This window comes from Neomonachus schauinslandi, chromosome 8, assembly GCF_002201575.2.
Source record: "Neomonachus schauinslandi chromosome 8, ASM220157v2, whole genome shotgun sequence".
In the NCBI taxonomy this organism is placed as follows: Eukaryota; Metazoa; Chordata; class Mammalia; order Carnivora; family Phocidae; genus Neomonachus; species Neomonachus schauinslandi.
The window spans coordinates 122,593,959-122,614,658 of NC_058410.1; the positions used below are offsets into that span (position 1 = coordinate 122,593,959).

Below are 20,700 nucleotides of genomic sequence, written 5' to 3' on the forward strand. Positions count from 1 at the left end.
GTCTTTGATTCCTTGGCAAGATGGACTTTTAAAGGACTCAGCTCAACATTAGCTAGAAACATGACATTGGCGCCACCAAGTCTCAGCAAGCACCTTAGAGTTCAGAAAGGGACAGGAGGGGAGGGGAGAGAGGGAGGCAGGAAGGGCTGCTGGGGGGAGGCGGCCCTCGCAGTCACCGAGGGAGACATGCAGGCCTCCCAGCTGAAAAGAGAGAGGGAAAAAGAAACACCCACTTGTTCCACAGAAACCATGAACAAAGCCAACATCTATGAACTCTGAAAGTGGCCACTTGTAACTCATTTCTCCCTATTCCTCCTCTGAAAGTTGGCTTCTTCAGAAAGTTGGGGGAGGGGCTCAAAACAAAGCAGCCACGGGAGGCTCAGGGTCCTTCTGAGAGCCCTGTTCTGAGTGCCACAGAGGAGAGAGGCACCGTTGGAGACAGCCATCCCCGCGGGCTGGGGGCTCCGAGGGCCCTCGGTCCCCAGCGCTCACGCTGGACATGGTAGGAGACAGTCCCCAAGCCCAGAGCGGGCTTCGAGGGCCAGCCCTTTTGTTTCCCAGATGGAGAAACGGCGTCGGCAGGATCCAGCAACCCCACTTCTGGGTACATGCCCAAAAGAGCTGAAAGCATTACTTGCACCGCCACGTCCACTGCAGCATGATTTACTACAGCCAGAGGGGCAGGGGGAAGCAAGCCCAAGAGCCATCAGCAGACAAACAGGCAAACAAAATGCAGTCTGTACCTGTAAGGGAGTATTACTCAGGCGTAAAGAAGAAAGTCGGACACAGGCTACGACATGGGTGAACCTGGAGGACATTAGGCTGAGTGAAATAAGCCAGCCACGAGAGGACACACACTGGATGAGTCTACTTTTGCACGTCCCTGGCATCGCCACGTTCACAGAGACGGAGAACAGAAGGGCGGTTGCCAGGGGCTGCAGGTGTCGGGGGCAGAGGGGAACGGGGCGTTCGTGTTTGATGGGGACAGAGTTTCAGCCGGAAATGGATGGTGCTGACAGTTGCACAACAAAGTGAGTGTATTTAACATAACTGAGCTCCACACTTAGACATGGTTGAGACAGTCAATTTTATATGTTTTTTTTTAACCGCAATTTAAAATTTTTTTTAAGTTTATGCAAAGAATTAGAGCGTGATCAGAGAAAGAAGCTAGTGAATTCTGCGTGGACATCAGGAAGGCCTCTCTGAGGAGGGAGGAAGGGTGGAGGGTGGAGCATTCCGGCATCTTTCATTTCTGCTGCTCTCTGACCACCCCACATCTTTATCTTTTCAGGCTGTTCTCCAGCCGCCACCTCCCCCTCCAGCCTCATGCAGGTCTGAACTCAGCAGGGTGATGGAGCTAAGGCACCTTATCAGCCCTGGGTGGGAGAGAAGGCTGTCGTCCCAACTTGTGTGAAAAACTCAGAAGACACCCAGGAAAGCGAACACTGCAAGTCATGGTCAGCCGCTGGAGACCCACCACGTTGGGCAGTTGTTAGTGAAGAATTGGGTTCTGGTTTGCCCAAAACAGTTGCAAAGATTTGCCCCGCTGTTGGCCTTTTTTGCTAACTCTGCAAACTTGAGGTCATTTGTCTCCAAAAGAATACTCAGCTAGTCAAAGGGTGAGCTAATGTATGAAAGTGACATCATAATTCTGTGTTTCAAAAACAGGCCCAGTTCGGGATGAGATGAACAGACTTCTTCTGGCCTTGGCATTCCCAGGCCAGTTGCCACCATCTATCTGTCTGTGAGCTCATTTGGAACAGCGACCAGCTGAAAGCCACAACCAGGCATAAGGGAATGGGGCTCTCTTGACAACCTCTTGGCCTAAACTAAATCTCACATCCAGTGACACTGAAGAAGAAAAATGCATGATTGCCTGGGAAATTTACATGTGCTCAGCCATCTCAAGTAATTGGCTTCAAATCATAGAACACACAAATCAGATTTTTAAATATTCCCCTCCATGGGTGCCTGGGTGGCTCAGTTGGTTAAGCGACTGCCTTCGGCTCAGTTCATGATCCTGGAGTCCCGGGATCGAGTCCCGCATCGGGCTCCCTGCTCAGCAGGGAGTCTGCTTCTCCCTCTGACCTTCCTCCTTCTCATGCTCTCTGTCTCTCATTCTCTCTCTCTCAAATAAATAAATAAAATCTTTAAAAAAAAAAAAAAGATTCCCCTCCATGAGATGGAGAGAGATCTAGGCACCTCCTGTGTCCCTCTACCTCTGGGCCCAAAGCCTAGTCAAGTCCTCATTCAAAACCTACATGTGCAGGCCCAGAATGCTATTCATGTCTGCAATGACCTCAGTCCTCAGGCTCTCCATGAGGAAATGTCCTTAGAGCCCAGAGTAAACCTATTTCTCTCAGGGGGCCAGAGTGATGAGGTGTACTTCGTGCTCATCTGCAGGTTTAAATATCCGCTAAGGAATGACCTTGGCTGAGATGTATTCCCGGCAGCTACCCTGGCTCCACTTCACCATCAATCTGTGTTATATATGAAAGGCTGGATAAAAACTGGGGAGCTGGCTTGTGCCCTCCCATGAGACACTTGGCTTTCCCAAATCTGGTATGCATCACTGGGCCCTGAGGGAGGATATAGAATATGTGGAATTCTGCTTTCTTTATTTTCAAAACACTAGGTTCAGGTCCTACAGGCTTAAATAAAATGCTGGCTGTGGGTCAAACCATTGGCTGGACAGAGTTTGAGCCAAGGACTCTAACACTGACGCTGGAGTCCTGCCTAAAAGCCCCACACGCCAGTATGAGTGAAGCAGAATACGTACTGTTGATATCGGTCCCAGTCTTTGAGTGAATTTGGTGAACTGCATGGATGGAATATAGAGGAACAATACCCTCTTTATAATGATGAAAAGTTTCTCAAACTTACCAGAAACCCCTGATGAGATTTTTTTCCCATTTTTCAGGGATGCATCACTCATTCCTCCAAAATTCTTATTGGGTATCGACTGGGCAGGCACCGTGCAACACACAGAGGATGCAAGATCAGCTCTGTCCCCTCGCTCATAGAGCTACAATGGAGATAATGGCAATGATCCAAGGGGAAATCAACTAAAAATGGTAGGGAAAGGGAAGATGGTGACCCTATGTCATCATTCATTCTTGACCAGCCCCTAATTTTAGGCTCATTAAAACATGATTTGCACACAAATGTCCTCACCAAGTCACTGAGACTATTCTGACTGCTACCAGTTCCTTAATCAATAGTTATGGAACATGGTTGAGCTCACTTTTAAATCCAGCCAATTCTTTTGGTGTCCTGTCCAAATCAATCTAGTTCATGAGGATGTCCTGAGAAATCTCAGCACATTATCTCTAGAATTTATAACCAGCTATATGACAACTTCAGTTGTCCTTTATCCTCACCTTTACCATGTGGGAATTGAACTAATGCTTTACTATTTCACAATCATACACCTACATCTCTTCTGTACTACTGTTACATAGATTTCCATCCTATTAATGAGTTCATTCATTCAACCAACTCATATTTAGATACCCTTTCTGTGCCAGGTACAGAGGACATAGTGGAGAAAAAGAAAGATAAGATCCTGCTTTTGTGCAGTTTACTCTAGAGTGGGTGAGTGGTATGCATGGAAATGCAAATAAACAAATATATTTTCAGGGAGTGGTAGATGTTTAAAACAAGGCAGGTGATTTTAAAGGAATTTCTTCCTTTAAAATCGAGTCGACAGGTGGTCTGAGAAAGGTTGGCAGAGGTCACATGAGCAGAATCGTAGTGACAAGACGTGGCCGGGCCCACAGAGGTCAGGGATGGAGTATTTCTGGCAGAGGGAAAGGCTCGTACAAATGACCCAGGGAACAAGTGAGAGCCCAGCATGTAAAGAACCAAAAGTCAGTTTGGCTGGAATACAGTGTGGAAGCAGCAGGGGTCAGACCACACAGAACCTCCTGGACCATGGTAGGAGTTTACATCGCACGATAAAAGCTGTTGGAGGGTTTAGCAAAGACCACTAGTCATCCTCGACCCCCACTCTCCCCCTCTTCTTGCAGGCAGATGTCCGTACAAAACGAGACAGCATTTCCCAGCCATGCTTGCCATTGGTGGTGGTGGTGGGGGGGGGCGCAGGTTACTGAGCTGTGGCCAGTGGGATGTACAAAGTGGCACCTACCAGTTCTGGGAAGTGACCTTAATGGGAAGAAGTGCTCCCTCCCCTTCTTTGCTACCCCTCTGCTGGCTGGAATACAGACAGGACGGCTGGATTAGCAAACACGAAGGGTCTGGAACCCTGGTGTCAGCAGACTATCCGAGTCAGCCCTGGGCTGATTACACTGATAGCAGAAATAAACTTCTACGTTGTTTAAATCCCCGTTGTTTTGGTTTTCAGTCTTTCACAGTGAAGCTATTGCTAACTAACACAGAGTAAAGTAGGCGAGTATGAGGTCTGACTCATGTTGTACAAATATCACCCTGGTTGTAAGTGAAGGATGAGTTGTAGAGGTTCGGGCAGGAAGCAGGCAGATCGGTCAGGAAGCTCTTGTGATTATCCAGGCAAGAGATGAAAGGCTTTGCCTCAGGAGGCTGCTGTGGAGGTGGAGAGAAATCGAGGGACTCAGAATACAATCTGGAGCAAGAGCTGAGGGGACAACTTGATCACGAGCACGGGAAGAAGAGGTGACCCGCACATCTTTGCCTGAGCCCCTACATGGAGGCGGCTCTCCTTACTGAGACTGGAGAAGACCTGGGAGCAGGGGCTTTGAGCACGTGGGAGGGTGAAGGTGCTGTGCTGGCCACAATGGAATTTAAATGCCTATGGAATACCCACGAGGCAGCTGGATAAAGGCGTTTAGGACTTGGTAGGGAGGTCAAAATTGATGATATAAATCATATGGAGATGATTTAATGCCATGTTTCTAGCAGATCCACCAATATAGTAGACCACCAGCCACCTGGAGCGACTTAAATTTAATTAACTAAAATGAACAAATATTACAGATTCAGTTCCTCAGTCCCACGGGCCACATTTCCAGCGTGACTAGTGGTTTGAGCTCTGGCCAGTGCAGAGAACACTTCCCTCATTACAGCAAGTTCTCTCACTCATTACAGCAAGTTCTCTCAGAAAGCTCTGATCCAAACCTCTTTAGAAATCGTTCAAGGGGCCCCTGGCTGGCTCACTCAGTTCAGCGACTGACTCTTGGTTTCATCTCAGGTCATGACCTCAGTGTCATGAGATCGAGCCCTGCAGCGGGCTCCGTGCTTAGCTCAGAGTCTGCTTGGGAGTCTCTCTCTCCCTCCTTCTGCCCTTCCCCCTGCTCACTCTCTCTCCCTCCAAAATAAATAAATCAATCTTTAAAAAAAAGAAATGGTTTATTATGATTGATTTGCCTTGTCTCATGGGACTACGTGTGAGCGAGAATGGGACAGAAAAAAGAAGCATGCGTTTTCCCATTTGGGTTTCTTTTTTCTTTTATAATGGAGACACACAATAGCTACTCCTCCTTTTTTGCCCAAATGCTTCTGGTTCAGGTTTATAAACTGCTGATCATAATTGTCAATATTTGAAGAGACCCCAGGGCTGTGTAACTTTTCAGAAGGTAATGGTCCTATGGTTTTCATTTGTTCTTTCATTCCAAGTTGATCATGAACCCTTTTAAAAGGGCGGAAGGAAGCAAATCAAAGGTGATCTTGCAGGTGCCGGAGGCAGCCTCACCTGTCCCCTGGATGGCCCCCGCTCCCCGCAGATGCTGGAGCAGAGCCACGAGGGAGTGGAAAAGCCAACTGTGCAAATATTCGCTTCCACTGTCACAAGACTGAAAGGAAAAATGCCAAAAAGGAGAGCTTAGAAAAACAGCAAAAGAGCAATTATCCCCTGAAGAGAACATGAAATAAGACCCTCCAGTGACCCCACAAAGGAAATGGAAAATCAGATCCAACCAGGAACAGGTCAGAGAACACCACTGTGTTCTTGGATATGATCACAAAGGGAAAAATGGGATTTGGGCTCCGTGATAGCCTGGGACTTCAGCTTGGGCCTCAGTGGGTGGTGCCTTCTGTCATTCAATTAAACCCTAAGAACAAGATTCATGTAATCCTAGAGTAACCTGATACTCCCTGACGATTCCAAACTCATGTGAAAGTTCTAACAGTAATCCTTACACGTGGCTCATAGGCTCTATGTGCGTGAGGTTCAAGAAACCACCTAGAACACGAGGAAGCTGCACGATGTCCAAAGAAGACCATTTTTTCAGTGATAAAACTTTCAAGAAGAGGAACGGTTTTGGTAAATTTCATTTATGGGTAAATTTCATTCATTCATTTCATTACAGATTTGGAAGATGAGTTCTCCATGTAACTTCGACCAGGGATGCCGTAGACATCAAAGGGGGAAATTACTCCGTCAGCCTTGTTAGACTGCACAAACTAGTATTGCTTCCTGGCAGCCCACGGGACAAGAAAGGAAGGACCCCCAGAGTCATCTCCCCCAAACAGAGAACAAAAAGCCGGTGGTGGCTCTCCACTGCCCAAACCTCTTGTCCCCTTGGCCTGAGCTCTTCGGGAAAACCTTCCCAGCCCTTCCTCCACTGCATCTCTGCCTGGCCCCCACCGCAGGGGGGTCACATCTGGGCTGACTAGGCTCCTCAGTGAGAGGGGCTGAGGTCAGGCTTGGGAAGGTGCCTCGCCCTCAGCATGTTGGAGAGCGAGGCCAGAGAGCCAGAGCGGAAGCTGAACCACGAAAGGGACAGGGGAGCAGGGAGCAGGGAGCAGGACTTAGCCAAGCGGTCAGTGCAGTGAGGAAGTGGGCATGGAGGGCAGGAGGGAAGAGGACAAGGGAGAGCAGGTCCGCCCGGTGGGGCCATGTTCTAGAACACAGACTTCTGAAGTTGGGTGGGAGGGCTGTGGCCATCTGTGGATGTGTTCTTGGCAGGCTACAAGAATTTTTAAAATTTTAGTTCTAGTGTCAACGAAAATCTGAGTCTATATTGACGTAAGTGGAACCTGGCTCATCTAGATGAGTAGCCTGCAACCCAGGGTGGACCTGAGATTTCTAGGCCCACGTCTGCATCTAGAGGTACACTCACAAAGGCCAAATGTCTCCCCACCAGGCTGCATGAACGCAGGCTTCACAGCGGTCCGCATACAGTGGCAGGAGAACTGCGTGGCCACACGCATATGACAACACAGGCCCCAGGACCTCGGCCGAGGCTGGTGTTGGGCAGAGGATGTGAGTCTTGCACCTGCTGTCTCTGTAAAAGCCAACTTCATTAGCACAAGAGTCCCGGGAAACAGGCAGCCGTGAAGGTTTCTAGTCTCAATTCCAGGCATAAATGGATTAAGTATCTATTTAATTGATGTTTTAATAATGCCACAAATCTAACTGTATCTTCAAGAGAAGTAGCCAGGTTGGGGGAGCCATCAGGAGGCGCCCCATTAAAGTGAGGGACTGAGGCGTGCTCGTGAGCAGTGGTGGGACGGGCAGTTGGAACAGCCGTGCCGGGAGGCCTTAGCATTGCCAACATCATCTTAGCAAAATTACACGAAAAGGCATCATGTACGCTGGAGTTTTTCAAGTCCAAATGCCAAAAGAGATTAAATACGAAATTGAATCTGAAGCTATGTCTTTCTGCTATTTAACCCAACAAGGGCAGGAGGTGATTCTGTTTCACGAGAAGACCATCGTCCATCACATTAAAGTACCGCTATTACTCTGGATTGTGCTGGCTTTCAAGTTGGATGTTGTTAATATTTTGCTCTTATAGTTATTTAGAAGTCATAAGAACGAATGCAAACTCCTATGGGATATGTTGTACACGTTACATTTTAAGACAAAGAAAAAGAGGGCTTTTCGAAACAACCCAGACACTGGAGCCACATAGACCTGGCTTCCACTCCCGGCCCCCCTGACTCTGGTGTGGGACCTTGGGCAGGTTCCCCCCCTTATGTGTCAGGTTTCCATGTGTAAAATGGGGATAGTAATGGTGCCCACACACAGAACCGTGGGGTGGATGAAATATTTAGATTGCACTCAGCACAGCATCAATGTACATTGTAAAAGTCCAGTAAGTATTAGTTCTTGCTTAGAAGCCCCACTAGTGAAGTAGATAAGGTCCAGGGACAAGCAGTCCCAGTTTCCTTATCTGTAAAATGGGACCATTAGCAGGATCTACTTTATATGGTTAGTATGAAATTTAAAATCTATGTATGGAGGTGTGGGGGTGTGTATGAATGAGTAACTTAGCACAGTACCTGAACTTAGAAAACACTCAATAAATACCTTATTTTTGTTACCAAACAATTATCATCATGACCTCTTCAGCTTCTCCTTTTTATTCCTTAACATCAAAGCACTACTCATACACCATGCTCCATACACGTTAGGCACGTGCTAGAATGCATGAAAAGGGAAGTCAGCAGGCAAGGTTCCCCTCAGCTATTCTGTCTAGCCCTTGCTCATCAGAATTGCCTATGATTCTTTCTAAAAGGAAAACAGTGAGATTATCTGCTTATCCATCCACCCACCCATCCATCCGAGTGAGGGAGTGATATCTGAGATACCAGACAAAATCGTGCTTTGAGCACTGAGGCCAGCTAAACAGTGAGCAAATGACCAGGGAGGAAGGGCCAGGTGGCCTCCCAGCACCACCTCCCATATACTAAGGGAGGGCAGTCACATGCCCTCCCCAACACACACACACACACACACACAAAGAGGCCAGTAATATTTATCAACACGGCAAATCGTTTGTATCCCCACATGCAGCTCCATCTCAGGAGCCCCTTGTCGCCTCTACAATCTGAGCCCAGGGCCTTATGCATATAGACAGGCCAGCTTGACAAATTGCACAGATGTCAGGGAAAAAGAGTCAGAAATTCCAAGTCACACCAGAACTAGCGAAAGCTCTCTCTTTCTCGCGTAAAAGTGTTGTGACAGAGTAGGGGTCGGGGGGGTGGGCTGGATGAGAACGAGAGGGCCCTAATTCCTCCCTCACCCCCACCCTGACAAAGGTTTGGAGAGAGTTCTGAGCCCCTTCTCAGAACTGGCACAAAGCAAAAACCAAGCCCTGATGCTCTCAAAAGGCACAGGTTGGAAGGGACACAGGCACCTTCCAGCTTTCAAAGAAGAGCGGGCAGAACCAACTCTGGGTGGACACAAAGACACAAAGTTCCCTTCTCTAGGGGAATCATCAAAGGCTCCACGGAAGGAGGAAGGGACAGAAAAGAGCAGAACAACAGCCCTCAATCAGACACCCATCATTTTCCCAGCTCTGTGTTCCATGCAGGTGGCTCAGGGGGAACCCCACACGGGGCTTCTGAGCTGTCGAACATGGCCGCCAGAGAGGCCCTGCGGTCTCCTTCTGGGGCATCCGGCCCAGCTGTAATGCTTCCCTGGCTCCTCAACTCCCCAAAACTGGTTTCTATCGGGGCAGAGGGCACGGCTTTAAAGATGCCTAGAGGCTCCGGGAGTCCAACTTCACAGAGAATCACCACATCCAGAGTCTCAGCAGGAGGGGAAGGGAGGGCCCACCTGCCACGGACTTTGGTGGCTTCCAGGGAGAAGAGTTGAATGGGTCCCCACAATGCAGGAGCGAGCCTAACAGGACATCCCTGCTCAGCCTCAGACACCTGGTCCCTAAAGGCCTGGCTGCTGGGCTCTGGCGTCTCATTCTGGTGGAAGGAACACTTCTCCAAAGGGGGAGGCAAAACCGACAAATAAAACAAGGTGCTGCCCATCATCCCACCCCAAATACTGGCCAGGTCTTACACATTCATGGACCAGCAACTGGAAGGTGGCAGCTGGGAGCTTTTCCTCCTGAGGAGTCATTTGGAAGGAACAACAGAATACCTGGTGCCACTTCTCAGGAAAGCTCCTCTCCATACCCTGACTCACACCTGTCCTCGGAGCATACGTTTACACACAAATCATGTCAAAAATGGGAGCAGCCATCATCCCGACGTGGAGGGGGGGCAAATATACTTTCAAAAGGCACAGGTTAGAAAGGACACCAGCACCTTTCAGCTTCCAAAGACAAGGAGGACGCTCGTGCAGGGGACAGATCATTCCACCCCTGGCAGACCTCCGGGATCTCACTCGGGCCCTAAAATGTACCTGCTTGGGGGCATGGAAATGTCGTGGTAGAACAAGGCAAAAACAGGACCTCAGCAGGTCAATGGCTGCATTAAGGGACAGCAAGCAAGTTTCCTGAGCTAACATTTAAAACTACAGAGAAAATGTATATACTTTTAGGGAAGGGAAAGGGAGAGCTTTTTTGAATATGTGTAAGATAAATCTTGAAAATGGCTACCAGTAGTCTACTTTAGCGTCTCTTCTCAACAAATAGTGGGGTATTGGATACTCAGGTACTCATGTCCCACAGAAGAGACAAGGTCCCTACGTATAATTTGTCCAGGAGAATTCTTCCTTTAGTTTATTATCCTCTTCGGCTCCCAAAGTGGTTAGGGTTTTTAAAATGCAGTCTATGGAGCTCTGAATGCATGTTGGAGGAGAAGTACTTTATTAAGTCAGCCACTGGAGAAATGATTATGAAGCAGATTCTTAGCCCCTCTGATCCCCAAGTTATTCTCCTATGGAATCCTAAGTTGGTAGCCAGCCCCAGACCCAAGTTCCTCGTTAGCTGGGTTTTCCAAGCTTGTCGTGAGCTCAGAGAGGCCCTCACCTGAGAAGGCCCTACTGGGAGAGAAAAGTGCTGATTATCTCAATATAGGATGCCTGCTTTTGGCACGACGGTGGCTGTCACGTGGCAAGAAGCAGGCGCCCAAGCAACGTACCCACCATTTCTCTGGATCGTGGCTTCTGATGGTGATCACATGCGTCCTCTCTGCACGATCCTTTACAGGTGAGAAGATGGATCAAGTTGTTAAGTCCCCCTTACCCCAAGACCCCAGTGGATGAGTGGTGGGGCACGGCGCACGTCCCACGCTGGGATCCCTCCCAGGGGCTTTTCCACTATTGATATGTGCTCGCACACACGTGTGCATACATGTGCATGGGAAGGACGGGGGGTGCGGTCTTCACATGCTGCCTCCCGTGCGAGCCACACAACATCGTGGGGAGAACAAAACCACATCTCTAACTCACTGTGGCTCTGAATGCCCAGCTACTGAGCTGTGAAAATGTACTGTTTCAGGCGACTTCAAGGAAAAATAAGCATTACAGATTTGCCTTCCAATTCAATTTTTTTCCACCCAATTATAATGAACACTTACCAATGTTAAAAAGGGATTTTCTTGCACAGCAATGTGGATGTACTTAAGCCACTGAATGTACACTTAATGGTGAAATGGTAGATTTTATGCTACACGCATTTAACCACAATAAAAAAAATGTTATTTTCTTTCTCAAATACTTGACATCAGGACAAGACAGTACTCCTGTGGGGAAAACATGTAAAACCTATGTTTGAAATCATGTAGATTCCGTTAATCACTAAACTGAACAACAGTTGCTTTTGCCCTCGTTGCCTCTGCCCTACTGGGCAATCATTGCTTCATCCAATGGACATTTCTCAATCCTGGTCTTGCATCATTTGACACCCTGCTCGGCCCCTTCCCTAGCTCCCTGGGCATCAGCCTATTCGCACTTTCCACGGACTACTCAGGCTATCCCCTCCCATCTCCCCCGACTGGTTCTTCTACCTCTGCCCATTTATTTCTCATGTTACACAATCTCTGGGTGATCTCAGTTATTCGGTAGCCCTTAACTGCTACCAGGATGCTCAGGACACACAGACCTTGCTCCTGAACGTCTGAAGAGCCACTCACCTGAGGAATCAACCCCCTCGGATGTCCCTAGGCACCACCAAGTCATCATATCTGAACTGAAGCTGTCATCCTCCCCCACCAAACCTGCCAGAGGAAGGGAGTGGCCAGGAGCTTCAAAATCTATAGGACCTGGATCAGAATGCCTGGGCTGCATCCCTTGCCCCACCAGTGGGAGGGAAATCTATCCACTTGTCCAAGCTGGTCACCCATCCCCCGGTCATCCTTCTCCCCATTCTTCAGTCAGCTAGGCTGTGGACTGCACCTCCTTATTTCTCCTTCCTTGTGCCCACGGCCTTCTTCAGAATCTTCTCCTTCCTCACCTGGATCCTGCAACAGCCTCCCAGCTTTGAGCCTGGCCTTCTTCCTTGGTCTGCTCTCCTCTGCCGCAGCCTAAGTGATCCCCCAAAGTACATAAAAGTTTGCCTTTCTTAAAGCTTGAGACTCTTCGTGAGCCTGGTGCTGTCCGAGGGTCATGGAGGAGAGGACCTTTGTGCACAGTCCCAGCCTCCTTCCCAACCACAGTACCCGGCATGTACTAGGCTCTCTGGCCCCTGAGCACCCCCTGCAAATAGCAAACATCCACTCTCCCTGACCCTACCAAACTCACGGTTCAGGGGTCACCTTCTGACACTCTCACTTCATCCAGGGCCTGTCCCTGCATCCCTACCCACTAACCTCTGAGTGTCCCGGAGGGCAGGCCGGTGTGTCTGCCTTTGTGCGCTCAGCACCTGACAGTGCCCCGTAAGGGCTCAAGTTGCTCCCTGGGCACCGAGTAAGTACTCGGATATTTGCCAAGCGAATGAGTGAAGGAGAAAGTAGTCTTGTGTTTCTAAGAAGGTCACCAAAACCCATAACATAAACCATCCAAAGCAGAGTTTTCCTGGCATGACAGTCACACAATCCAAGGGCCACGCACATCTGCCTGGCTTCATGCCCCTCCAGCACTGAGGTGCAGCTTAGAAGTCAAAAGAAGGCTCAGTAGAGACCAGTGGTTTTCCATTTGGTTTGGTTGTTACTGTTATACTGTTACAGCAGTATTCAATGCTGTCATAGAGGATCCACTGGGGTTTTTTTTTTTGTATTTGTTTTCCATCCATGTTCCCCACAAATGGGTCCAGGAAGGGACTGCACAGCTCCACAGAATGCAGTGTAAAAGTCTGGGCCCTGACTTAAGAGCCAGGGGTGACAGAAGCTTACAGATAAAGCAGTTTGTCACTGACTCAGAGTTGGTCCATGGCAGAGCGCACACCATCGCTCAGATCTCCTGATTTCCAGATTTTTCTACTTCCCCTGTTAGTGTGGTGAACTGCTTTGTTTCAACTGAAGCACCACTAAAATTCCAGTCTGGGAAAAACCTAGTCCCGAAGGATGCAGACACAGCTTTTATAACATCCTCCACTGCATGGAAAAGGCATCCAAATATTCCAATTTCAAAATGCCAGATATCAAAATTTCTGTTTTTCCCTCTGATCTGGAGACAGGACTATCCTGCAAATTTAAAACATCCAAAGAAATAGGCGCTTTGAAGCCTACTTATATTTAGGCAATATATACATGCTGTCCTGCTTAATGGGTCTCAATGGTTGCTCGGAGGAAGAACCCTGGATTCCATCTTCACATGCAAGTAAGGCGAGAACTCCTTCCATGCTCTTCAGACATACAGACATTGTATTTTTTTTTTTTCCCCAGAGAAAAGTCTCAATATAAACTCAAGCTCGGGCTAACATGTAAGTAGGGATAGAGAGGTTTATTCATCTTTACTTGAAGTTTGAGAAAAATTAGTTGTCAGTGGCGTTTTCTGGTTCTCTGCTGGATGACTCACCCTAGGAGGGTCAGGTCAACGAGAAGCATGGCCCTGAGTGGCCACCTCGCCATCCCGTCTCCTAGGGACTGGAGCTCGCTCACCAGGAGCTTCTACTGACTCAACACTCCATGGCTATCCCAGGAGCTATGGTTCCTCAGAGGTGGGACAGAGGGAAGGCAGAGAGATGGAGGACAAATACTTCATTACTTTTTTTTTTTTTTTTTTTTGCTTATACATTAATTCCTTTGCTTTTCAGTCCACCTGCAGGGTGAGTAAAGCTTCTAGTGAAGAAAAGACTGGTGCAGAAACCTTAGTCTGTTCTGATTTCCTAAGTACTCTAGTCTGAACCTGGAGAAAACTAAAATTCTTCTGAAGCTTTAAAAAAAAAAAAAAGCGTTTGTCATAGGCTTTTGGTAAACTCTGACTCACTTCCTTGGTGGAAAAAAAGCCGTGTCCGTAGAGCTGGTACCACCAGAAGAACGGGCTTCTGGCTCTGTTGTGCTGCTCTGGGGAGGGCCCAGGAATCTGAAGCCGGGGACAGGTGAGAGAGGAGAGAGACAGGCGACGGTGACCGAGCACGCATTCACAGGAAATTGTCCCTTCCCCCAAATGCAGTGCAGATATTTGCTCCCCAGCAGAAGTGAGTGGAAAGTCTCTTCTACTTGATAGTGGTAATCACCGTTCTCTTCATTCCACAGTTCAGCAACTCACCATGTTCTGGCTCAGTCCTTTTTTTTTTTTTTTCTTTTTTTAATGTACAGCATGACTTTGATGCTTAACAGCCCAGTTGACTGAAATATGTTCCAGGGAGTCATAGTTCAGAAAGACATCAAATTACAGAAACCCATGCAGAAGTGAGGAACAGTCACCCTACACCAGCACATTAGGAGTTACTCAACGACTTCAGCGAGAGGCTAAACCCATCAGTACCATGCGAGAGGGAGAACATCACCCCGCCCAGAGCAAACTCAAGACTTTTCCGAGTCTAGTTACCAATTAGACGTCGCTTCTCCTTTTGCGAAATACTCAGGAACTTAGTCACCTGTGACATTTCTGGTCACTGCTTGATTATGTGTAAAATTCGTCCAGTTATTTAGGCTGACTGGGTTGAAGGAGGGTTATCTTAATGAGAACGTGAAGCTTGGAGAGAAGTTTTCAAGGAAATTGTTCACTGTTGTTGGGTCCAAAAACAGAACAAAGAAGTGATGTTCAACCACCCAAAGTAACTAAGATACGGTCTTTGCCAGCAAAAAGTAGTGTTCATTATTTCAAATGGGGGTTTTGGTGGGGGGAGGTTGTCAATGATGGGAAGGGGGAAGACAGAGATCAAATGAAGAGAGAAACTAGAAAAACTATTTACATTAAAAAAAATATCTCTCCCATAGACTTAATACATCTAACACCAAATTAACTTAAGAAGCAATCATCTCTCATAGGCTTCTTTTGAAGAAAGATACATCTGAAACGATACTATGTTTCCATGTCTATGATGTTAGGAGTCCTTCCTGGAGAAAGAGTTCATACCACAACACATCATGTCAGCCTGTAAGGCACAGCGACTATTTCTTTAGTCTTTGATAAGACTTCATTTTTTTTTTAAGATTTTATTTATTTATTCATGAGAGACAGAGAGAGAGGCAGAGGGAGAAGCAGGCTCCCAAGGAGCAGGGAGCCCGATGCGGGACTCGATCCCAGGACGTTGGGATCATGACCTGAGCCGAAGGCAGACGCTTAACCATCTGAGCTACCCAGGCGCCCAAGACTTCATTTTCATAAACAAATAAGGAGATGTGATCCACTGATTCTTTTCTCCGTCAGTGGTTCCCTGCCTCTTGCCCAGCAGAGTCAACCTTTTCTCCCCCACCTTTTTTTCTTCTCCTCCCCCGTCCCCCCGGCCCGAGGTAAAGGCACACAATGAAGCCACTGATTTAGCCCGAAGGTGTTTAATTATTTCAGTGTCTCCCAGTGGCCTCCCAGGCAGACACGAAGCCATCCACCTTAGCTGGTTCTCTCTCGTTCGGGCCAGCGTGCACTCCGCTTCCATATGCAGACTCATGGGAAGATGCCAGTAATCTCTATTTTATGTCCTAATTATACTACCACGGCTCCCTTTGATGACTTGGAAGTTTAAAGTATTTATCTGGAATGCACCTTAGAAAAATTCCAAAGCAGGAAAAAAAAAAAAAAGCCCTCTGGCAGCCTTGCACATAAAGCTGAAAACTTTCACAAGTCAGCAGCATTTCACAAAACGAAGAGTCCACCCTCACGGCAAGCTACACAAGAAACAAAATCTGCACAAATCATGACTTCCCCTACTTCCATTGCCAAGCACCTGCAGGACTAAAAAAAGAATCATACCCAGTTCTCTTCTGAGAAAGTACAAGCTTTCCAGCAGATGCATTAAGTGAGATTAAAAAACAACAACAACAACAAAAACCCGTATGGTTGAAGGGGGGAGAAAACGTCAGGACCATTAAAAATGTATTTTCCACGGGCGCCTGGGTGGCTCAGTTGGTTGAGTGACTGCCTTCGGCTCAGGTCATGATCCTGGAGTCCCGGGATCGAGTCCCGCATCGGGCTCCCTGCTTGGCGGGAAGCCTGCTTCTCCCTCTGACCCTCTCCCCTCTCATGCTCTCTCTCTCTCATTCTCTCTCTCAAATAAATAAATAAAATCTTTAAAAAAAAATGTATTTTCCAAATAATCAATGCCCCCAATTTAAAAACTTTTCTTTAGAGTCAATAAATACTTTGACCCTGTGGCCGGGGTTATCAATACTTTCCTTTAAGCAAAACAAGTTCCCAAGCATGTACTACGTGTGTATAAAACACTAGCAAGCACACTAATTTGGAAATTCAGACGCAGCCTGCCCTATTGACCGGGAGCCTGCCTCTTAACTTCTCATCACCAGCCTCTATCTTGGCCTAAAATTGCCAGAGATGGGCTACCCCGGCCCAGCACATCCCATATCCTCCCCCAAAGCCCATCACAACTTCATTTTCATTTTTGATTCCCCTTGCCCATCTTAGCTCCTCTGCCATCACCAACCTCCCCCTAATTTATTGTTTCAACATTCCCTCAATGAACTCCAAGTACTCACTGATATCCTTTTGCTTTATTCTAACTTTGCTCTATCAGATGCTATATTAACTCAAACAGTGGGCGGCTGGTTGATACTTGGAAATTTTCATTGCCATGATATTTGTCAGGATGTTTGACTTGTAATCCCAAGTTAAGAAAACATAATTATTTATTTATGCCCTGCTTCATTTCAGAAAAAAATGTAAGGCTCCTGGCACAAATATATGCAATAAAGTAGGACTTATATTATGGAAATAGGAAAATGGGACAAAGGAGAAATGAAGGGAGGAAAGTTTAGATGAATTTAGGAGAGAGGCCAGAATTTAAAGTTCAGCTTGTCAGGCTCATCACACACATGGCTGAATTAGATTCTTAGCTTTTGAGCTTCTTAGAAGCCAGTGGAAAGACAGGGACTCACTTACATCAGTGGCTGAACATTATGGTTCACTGGTCAAACCTGGCCTACATTCTGTTTGGGTTAAGTAAAGTTTTATTGGAACACAGCCACACCTATTCATTTAGGTATCATTTATGGTCGCTTTTTGCCATATGGTGGCAGTCAAGCAGCTGTTACAGAGACGTGCAAAACCTGAAGTGTCTACTATCTGGCCCTTTACAGAAAAAAGTTTGCAGATGACCAGGTTACGTGATTCTGTGCATACAAGATCAAAGCAAAGCAGTTTCCTGGGATAAGCACACCCTTTGACAAAGAACATTCTAGTATAAAGCGCTCACTATGCAATCTGGTGAAAACACATCCTTAGCTTCATTTTTCACAGTACACACAGCAATGGGTTTCAGGGCTGATGGCATGATGTCACAACACACATCAGTGAAACAGTCCCATGTGAGGCTGCAACCAGGCAGGTCAGGAGAAATTCTCCCCTGCTCTGGCTTAATTCAGGGAGAGTTGTAGAGATGGCAAGTGCCAGCTACGCGTAGCCCTCCCCCCTCCTTCCTTATCGCAGGCAGACGAGGCCAAGGGCTCCGGGTTGCTCTCCCCCAGGGAGCCCCGAAGTGTCCTCCGAAGTGTTCTCTGTGTTCTCTGGCAGCCTCGGCCAACCATTAGCGGTTGGCAGGCAAGATAAAACTGGTACCCACCTTTGCTTCAAGGCGGTTTTCCATCAACACTCCGCCTCTGAGTCTGAGAAGCGCTGGGGCTGGGACGCGGAGGCAACGCTCCCTGCCCCATTCCTGAGCGGAGCTATTCTATTCTGTCGACCCGCAGAGCCGTCTCCAGTAATGGTATCCATGAGGATGCACTGGCCTGACGTCGTCCTGGGGGAGCCAGGAGCCTCGCAAGGGCAGCTGCCTGAGAAAGCCCACCACGCCAGCACATGCGTGGCGCAGGCGAGGGTCTGAGAGCACGGCCAGGTTTCTCCTCCAGAAAAGAGCGTGGAGCCTCCTCCTGTGCACGTGTGGACCGCACGCACGGACCACAGGGCGGGGGGCGAGGCCAAACAAGGGCACTGGCATTCTGTCTGGGAACGTTCAAGCCCCATGCCCATGTTGTTTGTTCCAAGAAACAAAACCTCCAAACAGCCATCACCCAGACCCACTGACCTTGAACACATTCCTAAAGAACCCCTTCCTGCCGGAAGCAAGGATTCCAAAATAAATGCAAATAAACTGGAAACAGTGATTTCCAAGAAAGTACAATTCAGTTCAGTGTTGGAAGAGGAAGACAGAACCGCCAACTGTAGATTTGGAAGAACACATCTGTCACACCTTTCTCTATGCTCATTCCTCCTTTGTGACTAATAAAACTATGTTACAAATTGATTCTACTTCTATTCTCTACAATCAGGAACAAAAATTCAGGTTACCCGAAAAGTGTTACTGAGTCTTTAATAGGCAAATCTAAGAGAATCAGAACTACTGGGCATTGTCTACATGTGATTCCTACCCATGTTGTCAGAAGGCAAGAAGCAGGCAAGATATATTATAAATCATTTTACATTATTCCTCACATCTTTCCACAAGGTAATTAAAAAGTATAAAACCAGAAAATAAGTAAAACATCAAGGCCTACAACCTTCGTCCTCCCTGTGAGTTTGGGGCTGTTTTAGTAAACACCAACTACAAAGAAGTGAGATATAAGCATGCCTGACAAGGGAATTAGTATAGTCAACAAACACGTTAGATCAATGGAGGAAATTTTTTTTCACCCTAAAAAGAGCAAATGCTAACAAATGCTGAGATTTCCCCTTCCAGTACTGAGGGTTCACGTCCAGACCACATCAGGCCACATGTGGACACAGGAGAGTGTGGGAATTTTGGACTCTATATAACCGTAGAGGAAAAAAAAAGAGAAAAACTCTTATAGTGCCAATGAGAACACTGAGCCCAGACCAAACAGTAGCGGTACTTGGTATGTTCTTCTGGAACCAAGTACAGGAATATCCGATTATGCACTGGATTTGGAAGTGCGCAGAATGTCAACCCAGAAAATTCTGGAGGAAGGCAAAAGCCCGTCCATATCAGCCGTGGCCAGACCTCCATTTCTCCAAGCAATTATGTAAACCCTCCATGTCCTTCAATGAGCCCTGAGCCTGAGCTGGAAATCAGGACAGAGTATTGGATGACACTGCCCGAGACAATTTTTTCGGGAACAGTTGAGGCCACTGAAGTTTGTGCTTCCAAAAGACTGCCATCCCAAACCGCCAGCAAGCAAGCACCCTTCCCATACCCTCACGGGCAGCAGCAAAACTGCCAACTAATTTCTTCAAGACAGTTGTGAAGGCTCCTACTTACGTAATGCATACAAGGTAAGAATTATTCCAGCCAGGCAGAATCCTTCAAAGAACCTGAGGGTGCTGAACATTGTCACATTCACTGACAGTGCCACGGTTAGTCCAAAGATCAGAATGAAGATGATGGAAAACAACAGCACAGGCCGCCGGCCGACCCTGCATGTGGAGAGGGGAAAAAAATTAGGAAGCATCGTTAAACAGGGTTGCAATGCTAGATCCTGACCCCCAGTATCCAGCTGGCGCTCCACAGATGTGGGATGAGTACTAGATTAAAAGGCTCTGTGGTGCCCAGACCCAATTTGGTAAATCTAGGGTAGAAAGGCCCTCTGGGGAAATTCAGCCCAAACCCTTGCTTTGTACATAAGGGGGCAGAGGTCAAAACAGCTACTGAGTAGAACTGAGACAGGTACCCAGTTCCTGTTGGCAAGTCTGTTTCTGAGGGTACAGGGGGATGGTTCAAGGCAAGAGTAACAAAATCAATAACAACTCCCCAAACACAAACCTTGACACACCCAGCATAAAATGTCTTGAGAAATTGCTGACCTTTGGAATGGGCTCCAAAGTCAACACAAACACTGAGCCAAGTCACTTCGTTTCCTTTCTCTGGGCTGTTAACTAGTCCTACCTGACCTCCCATGCAGCCTATCAGAGTCCAGGACCTGACAGGGGCTGATCTGTTTCAGCTACATGATGGGAAATACTTTTTAAGGTATCACAGACTAAACTAAGAGAGTTTGAACTTTAACTTAAGGAGCGTGGACCTGGAAGTGAAGCCCACCAGGCAGCAAGGGGCTTGGAAAGAACCTGCCTACTGTGTTTCTGCAAAGGGTAGCGCGCACACGCTAGGTTGGCGGGTTACAGAGCGGGCCTGTGCGAGATCAGTGACCACTAGGGGGCGATGTGCTTCTAGGCGTGGCTGGCAGGGCAGAGGGGGTGGTCCCAGGGAACAGGAAGTCACTAGTTCTCCATCCTTCTGGAGGTATCTTTCCATCTTTCCCTTCATCGACTCACTAGGAAAAAAAAAAAAAACAAAACCCCAAACTCTCCACCACACAAATTAATATAATAAATCCCAGCTTCAACTGGAAGGATAGCTCATAGAAAAACTGGAGTAGTGGACTATCTGCCAAAGGGGAAAAAAAAAAAATCTACACCTGGTACCCCAAATACCTAAAGAGTAGCTGAATTGGCTTAAACTCGTCTAGACAACCTTGTGACGTTCTTGTGACAAATGAAAACAGAAAGGAGATTTGTGGCCTAGGGCTCGGGATAAGAATGGGGAATGAGTGCAAGTGAACACAAGATTTCCA

The 20,700-nt window shown here is 47.5% G+C and overlaps 1 protein-coding gene across 1 annotated transcript in view; it reads right to left on the reverse strand.

The window, feature by feature from the left end:
* SLC22A23 (solute carrier family 22 member 23) overlaps window positions 1-20,700 on the reverse strand; it is a 179,700-nt gene that overhangs the window by 115,282 nt on the left and 43,718 nt on the right. Inside the window, exon 4 of the mRNA XM_021697195.2 lies at window positions 19,392-19,546. Coding sequence (XP_021552870.2) covers window positions 19,392-19,546 — 155 coding nt within the window. The remainder of the gene's footprint in view (window positions 1-19,391; window positions 19,547-20,700) is intronic.